This window comes from Mobula hypostoma, chromosome 10, assembly GCF_963921235.1.
Source record: "Mobula hypostoma chromosome 10, sMobHyp1.1, whole genome shotgun sequence".
Taxonomy (NCBI): domain Eukaryota; kingdom Metazoa; phylum Chordata; class Chondrichthyes; order Myliobatiformes; family Myliobatidae; genus Mobula; species Mobula hypostoma.
In genome coordinates, this window is record NC_086106.1 from 111,852,522 (window position 1) to 111,872,093 (window position 19,572).

The 19,572-nt window shown below is 41.1% G+C and overlaps 1 protein-coding gene across 1 annotated transcript in view; it reads left to right on the forward strand.

Annotated features, from left to right (window-relative positions):
• Positions 1-19,276, forward strand: part of atg4a (autophagy related 4A, cysteine peptidase) — a 56,952-nt gene extending 37,676 nt beyond the window's left edge. The window contains exons 10-13 of the mRNA XM_063061052.1: positions 8,070-8,215; positions 15,383-15,439; positions 16,106-16,217; positions 17,689-19,276. Coding sequence (XP_062917122.1) covers positions 8,070-8,215; positions 15,383-15,439; positions 16,106-16,217; positions 17,689-17,753 — 380 coding nt within the window. The 3' untranslated portion in view covers positions 17,754-19,276. The remainder of the gene's footprint in view (positions 1-8,069; positions 8,216-15,382; positions 15,440-16,105; positions 16,218-17,688) is intronic.
• The last annotated feature ends 296 nt before the right edge of the window (positions 19,277-19,572 follow it).

Below are 19,572 nucleotides of genomic sequence, written 5' to 3' on the forward strand. Positions count from 1 at the left end.
TGTCGTAGGCTGTACCAACGGTAGTGATGAATCAGCAAATAGGAGAGAGATGTGAGGTAGGGAGTATATGGAGTGGCTGCATCACAGCCTGGTATGAAAACACCAATGCTGTTGAATGGAAAATCTTACAAGAAGTGGATAAAGCCCAGTACGTCGTGGGTAAAATGGGTAAAGCCCTCCCTACCATTGAGCACATCTACACCCGGGAAAGCAGCATCCATCATCGGGGACCCCACCACCCCACCATCCAGGTGATGGTCTCTTCTCACCGCTGCCATCAGGAAGAAGGTACAGGAGCCTCAGGACTCACACCATCAGGTTCAGGAACAGTTACTACCCCTCAACCATCAGACTCATAAATGAGAGGGGATGACTTCACTCAACTTCACATGCCTCATCACTGAACTGTTCCCACAATCTACGGACTCACTTTCATGGTCTTTTGTACACTGGTTGAACACCCAACCAGTTGTTGTGGTCTTTCATTGATTCTATCATGGTTATTATTCTGTTACGGATTTATGTCCGCAAGAAAATGAATCTCAGGTTTGTATATGGTGACATGTATAAGTTTGGTAATAAGTTTACTTTGAACTTTAAACTCCTGCCTAAGCAAGGCTCTGGACTTGCTGCAATTTCCCTATCACTAAAATAGATCTACAGTGGATGCAATCTCACTGGCTCTCCAGCCAGCCTTGGATCATCTAGACAATAGCAATAGCTACATCAGGCTGCTGCTTATTAATTGCAGCTAAGCATTCAACACAATCATACCCTCAGTTCTAAACAATAAACTCCAAAAACTAGACCTTTATACCTCCTCCTGCAACCCGATCCTGGGCGATCCTCAATTCTCAGCAGGAGACTGCTGTCAATATGGTTCGGAAATAACGTCTCATTCTTACTGACATCAAAACTGGTGCAACTCAAGGATGCGTGCTTAGCCCTCTACACCCATGACTTTGTGGCTACGTACATCTCAAATGCCATCTATAAATTTGCTGATGACAAAACTATTGCTGGCAGAATATCAGATGGTGACAAGAAGGCATATAGGAGATAGATAAGCTGGTTGAGTGGTGTGACAAGAACAATCTTGCACTCACTGTCAGTAAGCCAAGGAATTGATTGTGGATTTCAGGAAGGGGAAGTCAAGGGAACATGCACCACTCCTTATCCAAAACACAAAATACTCTGCAAATGCTGGGGTCAAAGCAACACTAACAACTCACTCCGACTCACCCTGTCCTCCCGCCACCACAACAGGGCCAGAGTTCCCCTTGTCCTCACCTACCACCCCACCAGCCCCCGGATCCAGCACATTATCCTCCGCAACTTCCGCCACCTTCAATAGGACGCCACCACTAAGCACATCTTTCCCTCTCCACCCCTCTCCGCTTTCCGCAGGGATCGGTCCCTCCGCGATTCTCCACCCAGAACTTATCCCTGTAGGCGTAGGTGCTACACCTGTCCCTACACCTCCTCTGTTGCCACCATTCAGGGCCCTAAACAGCCCTTCCAGGTGAGGCATCACTTCACTTGTGAGTCTGTTGGGGTCATCTATTGCATCCGATGCGGCCTCCTCTACATCGGTGAAACCCAACGCAGATTGGGGGACCGCTTCGTCGAGCACCTCCACTCCATCCGCCACAACAGACAGGATCTCCCGGTTGCCACCCACTTCAACTCTGCTTTACATTCCCATTCAGACATGTCCATACATGGCCTCCTCTACTGCCATGATGAGGTTAAACTCATGTTGGAGGAGCAACACCTCATATACCGTCTAGGTAGTCTCCAGCCCCTTGGTATGAACATAGAGTTCTCCAACTTCCGGTAATTCCCTCCCCCTCTCTTCCCCTATCCCTATTTCACTCTGCTCCCCTCCCCCAGCTGCCTCTTGGTTCCGCCTCCTTCAACTACCCATTGTGTTTTCCCCTATTCCTCCTTCACCTTTCCTGCCTATCCCCTCCCTGCTTCCCCTCCCCCACCCCTTTTGATCTTTCCTCTTACTGGTTTTTCACCTGGAACCTACCAGCCTTCTCCTTCCCACCCTCCCCTCACCTTCTTTATAGGGCCTCTGCCCCTTCTCTCTACAGTCCTGATGAAGGGTTCCGGCCCGAAACGTTGACTGTTCGTTTCCATGGATGCTGCCCAACCTGCTGAGTTCCTCCAGCATGTTGCCAGTCCTTATCCAGGGATCAGCAGAGGAAAGATTCAAAGTATATTTATTATCAGAGTACATATACAGAATACAACTCTTGAGATTTGTCCTCCCACAGGCAACCACAAAACAAAAAGCACCGTGGAACCTGTTCAACAAAACATAAAACACCAAACACCCGGGGGAAAAAAGGAACAAATTGCGCAAATGGCAAAAGCTGAGTGTACAGCATGCAGAATGTCAATCATCAAACTAGGAATCCAGTGGCATGCAGCTTAGCTCAGTTCAGAGCTGCACTGCTACCTAATGCAGGCCATCTTCACCAAAGAGCCCCAGTCTACATCAAACCATTCAAAAACAGCATTTAAAAAAATAGAGTAACCAGAATCTGGGACACACGCAATACGGACCTCAAGTCCAGCAAGGGCCACTGGATCCTTTATGCCCACTTAAGAGAAGAGAATGGGCTTCAAATAAATATCTCATTCTAAAGAAGACATTTCTAATGGTACAGCTTTCCCTCAGCAATGTACTAAACTGTCAGTGTTCGAGTGGCTGGAGTTGGACCCGCACTGATGGGGAAGTCCAGTCAGTTATACCCTTTTAATAATTCTGTTTTAATATAATCATCCCTGCAGGTTTTGTGAGGATTTCATTTTTATTGTTTTTAATGTTTTAATCAGTTAACATTGATTTAATTTGAGCTTGTTTGCTTTTGATATGCACTTACCCTACTTGCTCAGTGTTATGTTTTTAATGATGTTTCACATCTACTACTAAAAAAGTGTTGGAAATCCATATGTTTTTACATTTTTTTCTTCAGTTCATTGTCTTGGGTGTTTCTAGATTTTTATACTTCCTCATTTGGTATTTATCTTCCACATGCTCCATGGCTTCCATTATTCATCTTTTTTTGGGTCATTTACAAATTACAGATCAAAGGGAGCTCATACTGCTATGCTTCTTTGATCTGGATTATAACCTAGTCCAAAATTGTTAATTATACTAACAAATTCTGTTAAATTAATTTTAAAGTTTTCCTTGCAAATCATTTCTGGTTCTCAGTTAACCTTGCTATTTCTCCATTGGGCCAGCTAGCCATCTTCAAACGCTGAACTGCTGCTTTGTATTCTAATTAGCAAGTGTTCAAACCGCCTCTGGAGTTAAATCTTGCTGTAACTTAACCTGACAATTAAATTATTCCATTCGGTGGAACTGTGGTTACTGGCATATTCCTTGACCGAATATATCTAATTAAGAGTTCATGACCAAAAAAGTAACAGAGATCTTGGAAGTTATTTTAAAATTGTGGCAGGCTTAATCTCATGACTCTGCTGGTATAGTGGTATCAGAAAGCCTATCAAGCTAATAAGTGGGCTGGGAACAGCAGAAGTACAGTTTAATTATCGCATTAATAAATTTAAACACAGTCCAAGCCCCACCAATCCTCAACTGATCCAAACCTAAAGACTCACAAAATTGACAAAATCTAAACCAGGCACATACAGTTGGGTCCTGTCAGCTGAGGATCTATCATGCAACTTGTTTCTAATTAGACACTTCCTGTTAATATTAATCTGGTTGAATTTGACTATGAATGCTATTTTTCATCTTGATTCTCTCTTTTAACAGCAATAATTTATTTTTTTATTCAGAGTTTCAGCAAGGTAACAGGGCCTTCTGCCCCAGTGATCCTGTGCTGCCCAATTACACCCAATTGGAATGCGCGAGGAAGGGCCCACCTCGGAAACACATACAGTGACAGAGAGAACATACAAACTTCCAGCAGACAGCTGTGCAATTGAACCCGGGTCACTGGTGCTGTTGTAGCGCGATGCCATTTGCTTTGCTACTGTGCTGAGCTATTTTTTTCCTATTGTAGTAAATTCTAAGTTTGGTTTTCTCTTTGGACCTTGAGACCAAGCAGTAAGTAGTAGGGACAGGAGCAGACTTTCAGCTCCTTGAACCATACAGTAGGCTCGTGGCTGATACAACATTCTTCCAATGACTGAACCCTGAGAGAGAAAATTCTTCCTCATCACCATCTTAATTGGATATCTCCTCATTCTCAGACTATGCCCTTTCTTTCTGGATTAGTCCTCAAAAGGAAATATCATCTCAGTGTTTACTGTGCTCAGTTCCCTAAAAATTTTAAAAGTTTCAATCGAGTTGTCTCTCATTCTTCCAAACACCAATGTGTAGGGTACATCCTTTCCCAGCTTCATCTTTCCAAAGTTCAAAGTATATTTATTGTCAAAGTCTGTATACCATGTATGATCTTGAGATTCATCTGCTTGCAGGCAGTCACAAAACAAAGAAACACAGTAGAATGCATGAAAAACCCCACATAACAAAGACTGTCAAACATTCAATGTGCGAAAAAAAGAACAATGCATGAAAACAATGAGAAAAGTCGACCAGTGATACACAGAACGTGAACCACAGAGTCCACGGCCATGGAGTCAGCTCACCACTGAGGCAGTATAGGAGCCTGATGGGTGCAGACCACAGCTGCAAAGTCAGTTCAGCACTGAGGCGAGTAAAACCTCAAGGAGTCCTTTCTCCTCAACCCCAATGCCTTAATTTTTTAACTCTGGCTCAGTGCTTAAATTGGCTAAGCATCAGTTTGTTTTTCAATCCACCACTTCAATCCAACCCGAAGTTTACTCCAGCAATAGCCGCCACTGCCATTGCTGGAGCGAACTTTGGGTTGGATTGAAGTGGTGGATTCTGGAGAGCCCGGTTCACTGTACCCTTCAGGATACCGCAAAAATGTCAGATTGTCCTGACATTTCAAAAGAACAACTCCCAAAGGGAAACTACAGTCTGCGGAATGCAGTGATTGTAGTCCGGAAAAAGTATACTTAGTGGAATAGTTTTCAGTGTTGTTAGCTGTCTGCAGAACACCAGCATATATCACCAGCACCATCTGCCTGCTATCATCCTCGTGAACCTCATCTGGACTACCTACAGTGAGATAAGAAACAATAGAGATTCTGCAGATCCTGGAACTCTTGAGCAACACACTCCTGATGCTGAGGTCCTGGTGAATGGTCTTGGTCTGAAACTTTGACTCTTTATTTCCCTGAATAGAGGCTGCCTGACTTGCTGAGTTCCTCCAGCATTTTGTGTGTGTTACCTAAAATGAAATAACATTTACCTGAAATTGCTGATCTTGTACAGTTGCAGTAAGATTTCTGTGCTTTTATACTCCAACCCCTTATAAAAAGGAACATTTTCATTTAGCAATTGTATGCCAGTTTTCTGAGTTTCATGCACAAGAACTTCTAACTCTTTTTATTCTGCAGAATTCTGCATTCTTTATCCAATTAAATGACAATAAAACTCCAATAACTTGTTATCCACTACCTCACTTATTTCAGGATTTGAGGATGCAAGCCACCTGGGCCAGGAAATCTTTTGGCCTTTCAGCCTCCTGGTTGAATTCCAATTCTCTTTTTATAATGATGATACTTAGCTCTTGCCCAGCATTATTCAGTACTAATGACATGATCATGGTATCTTTTACCATTAAGGCTGATGTAAAATATCATTTTGTCTCTTCTGCTATTTCCTTGTTCCCAATAGTTATTTCCTGAAATTAATTCTCCAGCAGACCAATATTCAGTTGGACCTCTATCTTCCTTTTTAAATGCCTGAAGAAACTTCTATGATCTGTTTTTATATTTCCTTCTTGGTTGCTCTCAAAAGTACTTTTTCTCTCTTCAGCTGATTTTTCTTAGGCTAGATTCTGAAATTATCCCACTCTTTGGAACTTATGTTTATTTTTTAAGATTCAAGATTGTTTCATGTCATTTTCTGTACACAGATGTAAAGGAGAACAACATTATTGTTATTCCAGATCCAATGCAACACAAAAGATAAAGAACACAATAAATATATATACAATAGCTTATATACATTGATTCTATGTCCATAAGGTGACAATAGACTGTACATAAGGTGACTTCCAGGAACTAATGATGTAGTGGTGGGGTTAGTGGGTGGAGGTGTTGATCGTCCTTACTGCCTGGGGAAAGTACATGTTTTTGGGTCTGGTGGTCCTGGCATGGATGCAGTGTAGCCTCGTCCCTCATGGAAGTGGGACAAACAGTGGTGTGTGGGATTGTTCATGATGTTTCTGGCTGTATGTGTTACTGCTTTATGTGTTTTCCCACACAACTTTAGATTCTCCCTTACCACTTGCTGTTGGTTTGTCCTTCCCGTAGAACGAGGAGATGGATGAACAAACAATGGCTAATCAATTAGGCAGATCTCCTTCTAACTGACTTGTATTATTGCCAAGTACCTTAATTTCTTTCTTAAATGTCTGCCACAGCTTATCCACTGATCTTTCAACCCCGTCTATTTAAGCGTCACCTGTCTCATTCCATTGTAATTCCCTTTATTTAACATAAACACGGATGATTTGTTACACAGATTTCTCCCTCTCAAACTGATTATGAAACCATGGCATATTATGACTGCAACTTTCAAGTTCAAGTTCAGGCTTATTGACATCTGACTGCACATATACCCAACCGAACAAAACAATGTTTTTCTGGACCACGTGCACCCACAACACATAGTGCACCCAACACCACAATGCACCCAAGGGGAACTGTTACTCAAAGGTCATTTAACAAACCTGCTTCATTACCCAAAAAGGTGTTTTAGTGCTTGGTGATTCTGATTTTGACTATCTTAACCTTCCACGTATTTTTGCACATTCAAGCAATCCTTTCTTCTGAAACCCTACTTTGTAAGTTATAAACTTACTTCATCATCCAAACTGTTGTTTATGATACATTTTAGCATTGCAATCAGTAAATTCTGCTAGTTCACTGAAGTACATTTTACGCACGGATGGTAGAAATACTAAAAATACTGATTGTTTTCTCTTTGATCTCCACATCTGCCCCAGCCTTCCCTTTGTTGTCAAGGAGAGAGGGGCCAGGACCAGGGCCAGTCTCCCAGTACAGTGGGTGCTATTTCTACCTGCCAGTTTGTATACGGCCTGTTGCTCACTCATTAGCTCCAGATCGGGTGCTGAAGCAATGATGGCTTTCAGAATCAGGCTGTAAGGCTGGAGTCATGACAAAGCCACAGTGAAGGCTCTTCATAAACTTCTCATTAAAGGGATTGCCCATCAAATGCTCCTCTGCAGACTTTAATATGCCAACGGATAACACTGAACAGTGCTGTAATTTTGAAGAAGAAAAGTAATGAAGAGTTCATGAAATGGTTCCCTCATAGAAGGAAGCTGCTAACCTATAATGGCCCATAATGGCTGTATGTTAGATCTGACCAGCTGGGAACATTCACCCTCCACCCTACAAGTTCTGTCCTTTCAAAAACTTGTCCCGTTCCCTGCTGACTGCTAGAATTGAATCTTCCTCGACTACTGCCCTTGCAGCTCATTCCGGACCTAACCACTCTTTGTTTTTTTTTAAAAAACATCCTATTTTGGTTCTTTTTGTCAATTACCTTCATCCTCTGTCCCCTGCTTCTTGGCATTTTTGCTGAAGAGAAGAATTTCTCTCTATTTACTCTGTTTGTATTATAATTTTAATACTTCTGTCTGGCCCAACATAATTCCACATAAACCTGAGGACTATTTTTTGATACCCTGAGCTTGTCATATATAGTTGGTTTGTTTTGGGCTCATGTCAGATAGCCAGTCTGAAATTTGTACCAAATAAATTGTACTGATTTTAATATACCATTTTACAATGATAATGAATACTGTGATGTTAGTATAATACCCTAAGACAGACGTCAGTATGTGTGCATATGCATAAGAAATTCTCATTTAGAGGATTTGTATTGAACATTCGATAAATTTTATTTATTCTGGTGTTACACTGAATATCAATGACTGAAATATGTTTTGCCATCTGTATAGGAGATGAATTAATCTATTTGGACCCCCATACAACTCAGCATGCAGTAGGCACAGAGGATGATGGGAGACTGGATGACTATAGCTATCATTGCCACCGAGCGCCACGTCGTATGAAAATTACAAATCTTGACCCTTCGGTAGCTTTAGTGAGTGATGCAATCTAATCCTTCCTTTGCTCTTTCAACCAGAAATAACCCATATATGAGGAGGTTCATGAAAATGATTCCAGGATTGAATGGCTTGTCATATGAAGAGTATTTGATGAACCTATATTCATTGGAATTCAGAAGAATGAGGGTGACCTCATTGAAACCTATTGAATGCTGAAAGCCCTTGATAGAGTGGATGTGGAGAGGATGTTTCCTATGTTGGGAGAGTCCAAGACTAGAAGACACAGCCTCAGAATAGAGGGGAGTCCTTTTAGAATGGAGATGAGAAGAGATTTCTTTAGCCAGAGAGTGGTGAATCTGTGGAGTTCTTTGCCACAGGCAGCTTTATCTATATTTAAGGCAAAGGTTAATATATTCTTGATTGGTCAGGGCATGAAGAGTTATGGGGAGAAGGCAGGAGATTGGGGCTAAGAGGAAAACTGGGTCAGCCATGATGAATTGGCAGAGAAGACTCAATGAGCCAAGTTCTCAGACATCCCACCCTGCAAAAACTCATTTCAGGGAGGTAGCACCCCCGCCCCCGCCCCCCGCAACCCCATATCCACCCCCCCCCCATCGACCTCCAAAGGTGTGTGTAATACTTTGTTTAGTGATTTTGTCTAATCTGTAAACCAAGTTGGGTATATGCAGCAAATGTGACATTAAATATGTACTTATATTATCATGTTTATTCTATTACAACTTTAAGCAAGTCTACAGGGAGTTTAGCCTCATCACGTAGGACATCAATAGCGTAACTCCTTGGCAGCTAGCCAGCTAGTTTAAATCAGGGGTCCCCAACCTTTTTTGCACCGCGCACCGGTTTAATATTGACAATATTCTTGCGGACCGGCCGACCCGGTGGGGGGGCGGGTGGGGGGGAAGGGGAGGTTGTTAAACGCCACCGGAATATAGATGATAAGTCAACTATAAGTCACTTGCAAGTGGCTGATACACTCAATTTTGTTTCTAAAGGGGTTTATCTAACGAATTTAATATTAAACACACAGCGCATATTTTCCTTGCATGAATGTAGCGATAAGTCTATAATAGTGGTCCCAAACCTCTGGGCCGCGAAGCGTGCAGCGGTAGCTGGGACGCACCCAGCACATCTTTAAGAAAAAAGCTGAAATAAACAAGGTAATTGATTAGGTGCCACCCGGCACATAAATGTCAGCCCAGATCAGAGACGACGCAATTGGCAATTGCCTCTGATCTGGACCGATATTTACGTGCTGGGCGGCACCTAATTAATTAGCTTATTTGTTTCGGCTTTTTTCTTAAAAATGTGCTGGGTGCGTTCCGGCTACCACTGTATTCTTCGCGGCCCAAAAGGTGGGGAGCACTGAATTATAAGTCACTTATAAGTCAATAGCATCATAACATTTTAAGTAATGTTTGGATATTAAACACACAGTGCATATTTTCCTTGTATGAACATATAAAATCATTGCAACACACCAATATCGCTGAATCAGTGGGAGCCTGGGCTTGTTTTCCTGAAACTACACGGTCCTATCGAGGTGTGATGGGAGACAGTGATACTCGAAGGGGGTTCCTTATGTCCAGTCTATTCCGCAATTTAGTTTTCATTGCATTCATTACAGAAAACTCCGCTTCACAGCAATATGATGTTGGAAACAGAAGCAACGTTTTCAGTGCCTTCGTGGCTATCTCAGGATATTCAGCCTTGACTTTGATCCAGAATGCCGGCAGAGATGTTATGTCAAACATACTTTCCACTGTCATTTGCAAGCTCGAGGAGTTGATCTTCTTCCCGCGCTGACATGGAAGACTCACCGGGGACATTCATAAATGGGTCACGGCCCCACTCCTTTGCACGTCTTGGGTCACTGATGACCTCGCGTGTGTTAAAATTCAACAGTGGGCGTGACAGGGAATGAGGAAAGGTGCAAATGACTCATATCGTTTCATATCGCCAAATCATATTGTTCCCTTGCGGCCCAGTGCTTGGGACCACTCTTCGCATGAAGAGAGACCAATCAGGATGCTCACTCTCCCTCTCAAAAAAAATCTATTTCCGGGATATTGTATATAATTTCCGGGTGTCAGGGAGCCACTATCAATATGCAGGAGACTCCTGGAACTTCTGGGAGAGGTGGGATGTCTGAGTTCTGCTCCTATATCTTATGGTGACCAGACTCACCATGTGTGCTGTTTAGTTTGTGTGATGCACATTTAATGCAAATGGTTGGCTTCAATGAGTTGGAACATGGGTTTCTCTATCAGTCACATGAGAAGTACTTGGATGGGTCAAATGAAGCAAGACCTTTGGCTCAACCACTCTAACATTTATGCTACAAAATGAAAATCTGAGCTGCATTAAAATTTCTTCTGACAAAGGTAGTTAATCTCTGGGATTCTCTGCCCCAAAGTGGTGGAGGCAAGATGATCAGATCTAAGGTGAAGATATTTAAATATTTGAAAGATGAAGAAATTGAGGGTTATTTTGGGAACTGTCTCAGAAGAGGAGCGGAGGAAAGCATATATAGTCCGTTATCATATTGAATAGCAGGGCAGGCCTGAGAGGCCTGTTGGCCTACTCCTGCTCCTACTTTCTTTCTCAACCTGAAATGTCAGCTGATCATTTTCCTCCACTGATGTTGTCTGAACCCACTAACTTCCTCCAGCAGTTTGTTTGTTGTCCCAGATTCCAGCAATTGCAGTCTCTTGTGTCTCCTTTTCCTTGTATTCTCCAGCTTCAGATCTTTTGTAGCTCTGACAGTAAAGCAGAAACACAGTGTTAAAGAGGAAGAGACAAATAATAACAATTCTTTGTGAGGTACTGGACAGTGCTCCAGATCTTTGAATAAATAACACAATTTATTTCAGAAAGTACAATAGCACCATCTACTGACAAAATTATAACCTATTATTAAATAGCAAATTAATGTCAATGACATGGAGTCCTAGAAAACTTCAGCGTAGAAACAGGCCCTTCAGCCCATCTAGTCCATGCTGAACTATTTAAGCTGCCTGTGCCATTGACTTGCACCTAGTCCATATCCCTCCAAACCCCTTCCATCCATGTACCTATCCAAACTTCGCAACTTAAACAGTCAAATCAAAACTACCTCCACTGGCAGCGTGCTCCACACCCTCGCCAACCTCTGAGTGAAGAAGCTGCCCTCATGGTCTCCTTAAACATTTCACCTTTCACCCTTAACCCATGACCTCTAGTTGTAGTCTCAGATCAACCTCTGTGGAAACAGCCTGCTTGCATAGGCCCCTCATAATTTTTCATACCTCTGTCAAATCTCCCCCAATCTTCTTATGTTCTAGGGAATAAAGTTCTAACCGATTCAATCTTTTCTTGTATTCTAGAATCATAAAATTTTTATAGTACATCTTAAAGATTGCCAGTAGCATAGAATTATCTGAAGAACCTACATAGATACACCATGCATGAAGACAGAGATTTCTCACAATGTGTCACTCAAAGTTTCAGAGAGTATTGTTAGGCAAAAATTCACAAGCTACGGTTGAAAAGGGGTTTCATTTCTGGACAGAGTTTTATTTTCCCTGTAAACGTCTGAATTTTTATTTATCTTATTTAGAGCTACAGCATGGTATCAACAAGCCCAACAAGCCACTCAATTACACCATGTAACCAATTGACCTACTAACCCAAACACAAGGAATTCTGCAGATGCTGGAAATTCAAGCAACACACATCAAATTTGCTGCTGAATGCAGCAGGCCAGGCAGCATCTCTGGGAAGAGGTACAGTCAACGTTTCAGGCCGAGACCTGACGAAGGGTCTCAGCCCAAAACGTCGACTGTACCTCTTCCTAGAGATGCTGCCTGGCCTGCTGCATTCACCAGCAAATTTGATGTGTGTGACCTACTAACCCATATGTCTTTGGAATGTGGGAGGGAACCGGGGCACCCAGAGGAAGCCCACGTGGTCAGACAGCAGCGGAATTGAAGCCATGTCACTTTAATAGTATCACGCGAACCACTAGGCTACTGTACCAGCCACGGATTGTTGTAACAGATTGACCAGAATCTTGACCTACACGGGTAATTGATATCGAATTACAGGAATTGCTTTGCAGTGTTAGGTCAGGGCATCATAGAATATTATGGTACAGAGGGCTGTTATTTGGTATCATGTGACTGGACACTCTCAACTAGATGCTTAGTCTAGTTCTCTTCCATTTCCATATAAACTCAGGAGAAAAATGATTTATTTCCTTATTATTCCTGAGATGGGATGAAGCATTCTAACAACCCTCCATGTCAAAATATGTTTAATCTCAGTATATTTCTCCTACAATCATCTTAAGTATAAGTACCCCAGTTATCAACATGCTGACCAGTGGGAGTGATTTATCCCGAATTACTTTATCAAGATCCTCATTGTGTTTCTTGTTTCTGTGGCATTTGTAAAATTTGATCTAGTATCTCATTTTCATTAGATTGAGATATTTTATAAATTAACATCGAGTTTGCCACTGTTTTACATCCTACTAAATTCATGGCACACCATCTGCTTGGAAGTGTAAATCAGCACTCACCCACTGATTTTATCTTGCATTAAAATATCATGCACCAAATTTTGCTTCCTCCTTTCTTTCCCTGCACATTCCCCAAATAACCTAACACAGAATAAAAATACTTTGTTCTCTAGGTCGTACATCAATGCCACCTGACTGAGTAATTTTTGCAGCTGTGTAGAGTACTGTGCAAAAGCCTAAGACGTTTGCACTGTACTGTAGTAGTTTTTATGTATTACGCTGTACTGCTGCTGCAAAAAAAACTTGATGTTTGTGATTGAGAACAAACCTGATTCTGTTATGGGTCTCTAATGTGGACTGAGAGTGGGAAGGGAGCAGGGAGAGGGGAATCATGGTGGGGAAAAGTGGAAAGGAGAGGCGAGGGTGTGGGAAGCACCAGAGAGACCTCCTGTAATGATCAATAAACCAACTGTTTGGAATCAAATGACCTTGCCTGGTGTCTCAGGGCTGGGTGTGTCTGCACCTGCGCCAGCCCCCACCCCTTGCACTCCTTCTCTGCCACCTGTCCCACACCACTTCCGCGATACTCCTCCCTCACCACTTCTAACATATTCTGCTCCCGCCACTTTTACAAACTCACTCTCTGCTCCGCAGTGACAAATAAGACTACAGTGCAAAAGTCTTAGGCTCCCTAGCTTTTGTGTCTAATAGTTTTACACAGTACCATGTGTGCCGTGCACAGGAGCTCACTTCCATGCTTAACCTTGCATTGCACAGAGCAATTAAAGTAAATTCTATTTATGGAAAATGGGTGATCGCTTCCCAAACAGACACTCCCCATTAACCATGTCTAGGGGCAGCACAGTAGTGTAGTGGTTAGCACAACGCTTTACAGTACCAGGGACCTGGGTTCAATTCCTGCTGCAGCCTGTAAGGAGTTTGTATGTTCTCGCCGTGACCATGTGGGTTTCCTCCCACAGTCCAAAGACGAACCAGTTGGTAGGTTAATCGGTCATTTAAAGTTATCCCATGATGAGGCGAGCCTTAAATCCGGGGAATTGCTGAATGGCGTGACTCGAAGGACTGGAAGGGCCTATTCCACGCTGTATCTCAATAGATAAATAAAAATAAATAAGCAACATAAATGCAAATTTTGTGGTAATCAAGGGTCAATATCCCCAAATATAGACTAATGTATTGCTTCACTTTGTCCAGTGAAATTGTAGGATCTATTCAGAAGGATTGCTTACCTTCTCATTATCTGTCTGACAAGTACCGGGACTGTCTGTTTGTGTGAATGGGTGGGTGGGTGTGGTGGGGGGGGGAAGGAAAAAGACTTGTTTTGCTTTTGTTTTGTTGCTGCTTGTATTGTTCTGTTCAGCATTGTGGGCACGCTATACTGGCGCCAGAATGTGTGGCAACTTGTGGGCTACCCCCAGTATGTCTTTAGATTGTGTTGGTTGTTAAAGTAAACAATGCAATGCACTGTATGTTTTGATGTATGTGGGATAAATGAATCTGAATCTAAATCTAGAATCAAATGGAAGGAGTTTCAGTTTTATGACGGCTATTATTGGTGCAGTACAAACAGGAGAAAGTCTGCAGATGCTGGAAATCCAAAGCAACTTACACAAAATGCTGGAGGAACTCAGCAGGCCAGGCAGCATCTATGGAAAAGAGTAAACAGTCAGCGTTTCGGGCCAAGACTTTCTTCAGGACTGATGAAGGGTCTCGGCCTGAAACGTCAACTGTTTACTTTTGTCCATAGATGCTGCCTGACCTGCTGAGCTCCTCCAGCATTTTGTGTGTGTATTATTGGTACAGGTTCTATCCAAAGACAGAGTAGTTGTTTCATCTTCTTTCAAGCAATGCAAAATTGACTACTTACAGTATCTTCCACAGAGTGCAGTAAACATTCTCATTTACATCTCCAGGGGTGTCTTCTCAGAAAATTTTCAACTTCAGTTCATGACTCTCCTTATCCCCTCCCTACAAAGGGTGAGAGTCACTACACTGTAATCAGGCATATAGATGTGCAGTTTTGTATTATTTTCAGACTATCAGAGGTACAAGGGCTTCTTCACAAGCAGTGTGACTCACTTTTAAGGCTTAGTATACCATCACCTTAGGGGTCGAAGGAAATTATGTGTTAGGGTTTCTGAACTATGAGGGGACTAGGATGGTGATGTGATGCCACAGATTTCATCTGTTTGGGGAAAGCAGGGAAAACAAATTGACTCAATTGACTCTTCAAAATAAAGACTCTCCTTATACCTCCTGAGGCAAATACTAGGAGCATCAGCTTAGGGTTTCCTCATCTTTTTAATTCCTCACTTCCAGTAGAGAATGAGTTCGTTAACAACACCAAGTGAGCTTAAGGAAAACTGCTTTAAGTGTAAAATGTATCAGGAGGGGACATTGGCAATAATACTGAAAATGAAGATTAAACTGTCAGCTTCTTGTATCTGTCAGCATGATAGGCTGCACTTTCATCCACGCAATTCAGTCTGCTAACTTTTAATTGCATATTTTAAATCTACAGCTGTCAAAGTACACTATTTAAAATATATAAGTTAGATGTTTAGACCATGATGCCTTGTACAGTATATGATTGTGTATACATGTATGTATGTGTATACATGATGCTGTCACTATTTTCCTTGTCATATGCTTCTTATTACAGGGATTTTTTTGCAACACTGAAAGGGATTTTGAAAACTGGTGTAATTCTGTACAGAAGGTATGAAATTATTGTTTTTCAGTTATACATATTTTAAATAATTATTTATTCTCTTTTTAGAGCAAGGCTAGTATTTATTTTCCATCTCTATAAGACTGTAGAAAGCAGTGGTGAGCAGCCACTTTTACCTCCTGCTGTCCGTTTTCAGTTTGAGATCGGTTTCTTTTCACCTTCTCATTTTCTAAGCTCATCTTGCTTTCTGGAAAAATATAGTGGTAACACCTGACATTAAAGGCAGCACAATCTTTTTGGTCATTGAAAACCATCGCTCTTCTTCCACAAATATAACATGCACTTGTAGGTATTTATTTTGTTCTTTGCTCCCACCTAAACAAGTTGTCTTTTGCAGAAGGAGGTTTGGCACTTAAGAAAGGATTCTTAGGAAAGAGTCACATATAATACTTGTTGGTGTCATCAACAGTGGCATTTTCTGAGACTGACCTCACAGCCAAATAAATTGTGTGTATACCGTGGACTCCTCGTCCTTTGAACTCTGAACAGACAAGAGAAGGATTTTACCATTACCAGCTTTCCCTGGTTCTGATTCAGAACCAAGAGACAAAATCTGCATGCCGGTCTGCAGTTGTGGATTATCTCCCTAGTCTATATTATAAAATGAAGACTTTGTTTAGTTTGTGCCTAATGATGTGAATGTCAAATTGATAGGAAATCCTGAAGACTCAAAGTTTCCGGATGTTTGAACTGGTCGAGAAGCATCCAGCTCATTGGCCCCCATTCATTCCTGCAACCAAACCTGAAGTACAGACCACAGGTGCAGGTGAGGCCTCTGCGAGGACATTTATTATTTAATTTATCCCACTTCATGAGCAAATGGCAGAGTAAACTTAATGGGCTGAGTGGCCTAATTCTGCTTCTATGTCTTATGATCTAATAAGCCAGTTGTCATTTAAAAACATCATATCTAATATGTATTTTCTACTGCACTTCCTAGCAACATTCTGTGCTAAAGCTGTGTCCTGTCCTACATTCTGCCCGGTATGACATTCACCCAGTTCCTGTTCAGTCATTTGCTCTTGTCAACAGCAACCTCCCCTCTCACAATGGACTAATTCCACATCAGCTCAGGCTTCTTTCCAGGATTTCTTTCAAAGAAAACACCCTGCTCTCTTTCCTTCCTGTCTGTTATTATTTCTAGTGTATAAAATCATGAGTGTAGATGAAGTGAATACATACAGTATTTTTTCCAGGGATTGAGAATCAAGAACTAGACGGAATAGTTTTAAGGTGAAATTTAATAGGTACCAGAGGGGCAACTTTTTCAAACAGAGAGTGGTCCGTATATGGAATGAGCTACCAGAGGAAGTGGTCGAGGCAGGTACATTAATGAGATTTAAAAGGCATTTAGACAGCTGCAAGGATAGGAAAGGTTTAGACAGATACAGGCCAGACATGGGAAAGTGGGGCTAGCTTAGATGGATATTTAAGGGTTATGGAGAAAAAGGCAGAAGAATGGGGTTGAGAAGGAAAATAAATCAGCTATGATCAAATGGCAGAGCAGATTTGATGGACCAATGGACTGAAAGCAATTTGTAAGAGAAAATAGCCTAATTCTGCTCCTACATTTAATAGTCTTATATCTTGCTTGGCACAGTCCAGTTGGGTCAGGGTGTCTGTTTCACACTATATGACTCTATTCCACCACGGACTGGAAGAGATGCTCCTCAACATTCTGTACTCCTTCAGAATCTTCTTTACATTTTGCTTCTTTCTCCATGTCTCTTCTCTCTCGACTTTTCTCTTACAAGTTGTTTTACCCATGATTCATCCTTCAAATTCCTTGAACCATTTGACGTTCCTTGGGTTTTTGTGGTCCTTTCAACAGATAATGGCAAATTGTTTCTTATTTTGTTGTATCAAAAAAATTACTTGCTTAAAAAAGTAGGTATTGATAAATTACATTGGGTTAATTCTTTCTCCAGTGCAACGCACACAAAATGCTGGAGGAACTAGACAGATCAGGCTATAGACAGGAATAAACAGTTGATGTTTCACGCTGAGGCCCTTTGTAATCTTTGCTCTAGTTTATTGTCCCTTACCATTTTAACTGCTATTGAATAATCCCATGATTTTGCATTGCCTGGTACTATGAATCAAATAGTTTTTGATTATTAGCCTGAAAATTGAGATTTCAGGATTTTCTCTTCATTCTTTATATATTGTGAAGTAAAACTCATGTTCACTTTGTAGCACTAATACTTTTTTGCTTTTGTATTTTCTGTCATTCCCAGAGTTTGTGGAGCCAGCTGACAAAATGTTCGAATCAGAGGAAGAATTTGAAATCCTGAATGTCTGAAGCATATGGTCAGACTCCCTCCATGCATCAAACTTTGTTGCCGAGTGACAGACAGCAGCAGAGACTCTCCACTGTCTTTACCAATCGAGCAGCCTTTTTAACAAGTGCCTGATTTCATAAGGATAGAAAAAACTTTGCAACATGATCGAAGATAATGAAATAACTTTCATATAATGAGCAGGTTCCCTGCTTAGTAGTTTACTCCCAGACTCTTGTCTTTAACTTTCCTTTGAGCAAAACAAGGAAAGACTGAGTTTTCCAAAGAATGGATCCTCTTCATTTTCAGGGATCTAATAGAAACACGTATTAATTAGACAAAGTTCTTGAGAGGATTTGATGTTATGGGGCAGGACGATATTGAGAAAAAGATCAATTCATCTCAGTTGAAGAGGACCTCTGATACAGAAAGATTATAGTACGATGCAGTTCTTGCTGCATATTTATGACATCAACATCATGTAGGTATCTGGAGGCCATCACACTCTTCAACAGATGAGATTTTTCCCCTTCTTTAACAAACTGTATGCTGGACTGCATGCTTCATATTGTAACAAGGACTCTCTCTTTGATACTGCATCTTCATTGAAGTCTTCTGATTTTTTGTAAGTTGAAGAACCTAAGAAGATTAATTCTGTTAATTAATTTTCAGTATTACTGTATGTAACTCTGTACATAATATAATCCACTTTTGGTCAGATAGGTACTGATTGTGCATTTACAATGTATTTATAGCATCCCATCCAATATCTTACACACTCCATTACTGTTCATCTGTTTGATAGTCCCAAAATACTCAATACAATTTTTAGTGTAACACACAGCCATGCAATGTTCTTATGTACTGTATCAGTGTTAATTTTGAACTCCCAAAAAAATGTTTGTTTGGTTATTGTTAACATTGAAATATAAAAAGGACAGTAAAGCACTGTACAGTACAAAAATGTATGTAAGATAAGATTAATGCATATATAAAATATGACATCCAAGAGCTGTATGCCAGCTTGAAAATTGTGATTTTTTTTTTAAAGATATATCTCATTTAGCTGTTGAGAATTTTAGATAACAATATCAACTTCTTCTCATGTCAGCGTAGTGCGTCCTGCCCCACAAGACTAGCTCTTTTGTTGCGGCTGGTGCACAGCTGAACTAGTGAGAAAACACTGACCTTGTATGGATGATGCTGGACTTAAAACACTACCCTTCAGAACCTCAACCTCTGTGTTCAGTAGCTTCTTAAATTAAGTTCTCAATCAACCTTACTAGGAAAATTCTGAGTTTAATATAAATGATACGAATTTTTAATAAAATAGAGCTTGAAATTTTGCTGAATTTATCTCTGAGAGTAGAGTCAAGTCACAGAGATAATAAAGTCATATCCATCCTGCTCCTTATCAGAAACTCATTTCACCGTTTCTTTTTTTCTTCCCGATCTTTTGCTACTTAGTTCATTTTATCTATGAGATATCATTCCCTGCAAATTTGATTGACTATGAAAGTCCCCAGGGCTACAACACACATATTCATTTCTAGTTTAATCCAGTAGTCCTAAATTTTAAATAAGCACTGAACCATATTAGTAGCAGCAAAAAACTTAACCAAAATCAAAACAAAACAATTGCTGCCAGCTGTGACGTCAGATGGAGTTGTTATACTTGCGTGATGCACCCTGAGCTCCATTGAAATGGTTGTTCCAAAGGGAAGAATTCCTTTTTTCGATCCTTTATTAGCAATTAGCAAATATTCAGTCTTGAAGTGGAGAACAAAGTTATGATCTCCAGGGTTCCATGCTGCAAAATAAACATGAATACGAAACTTATTC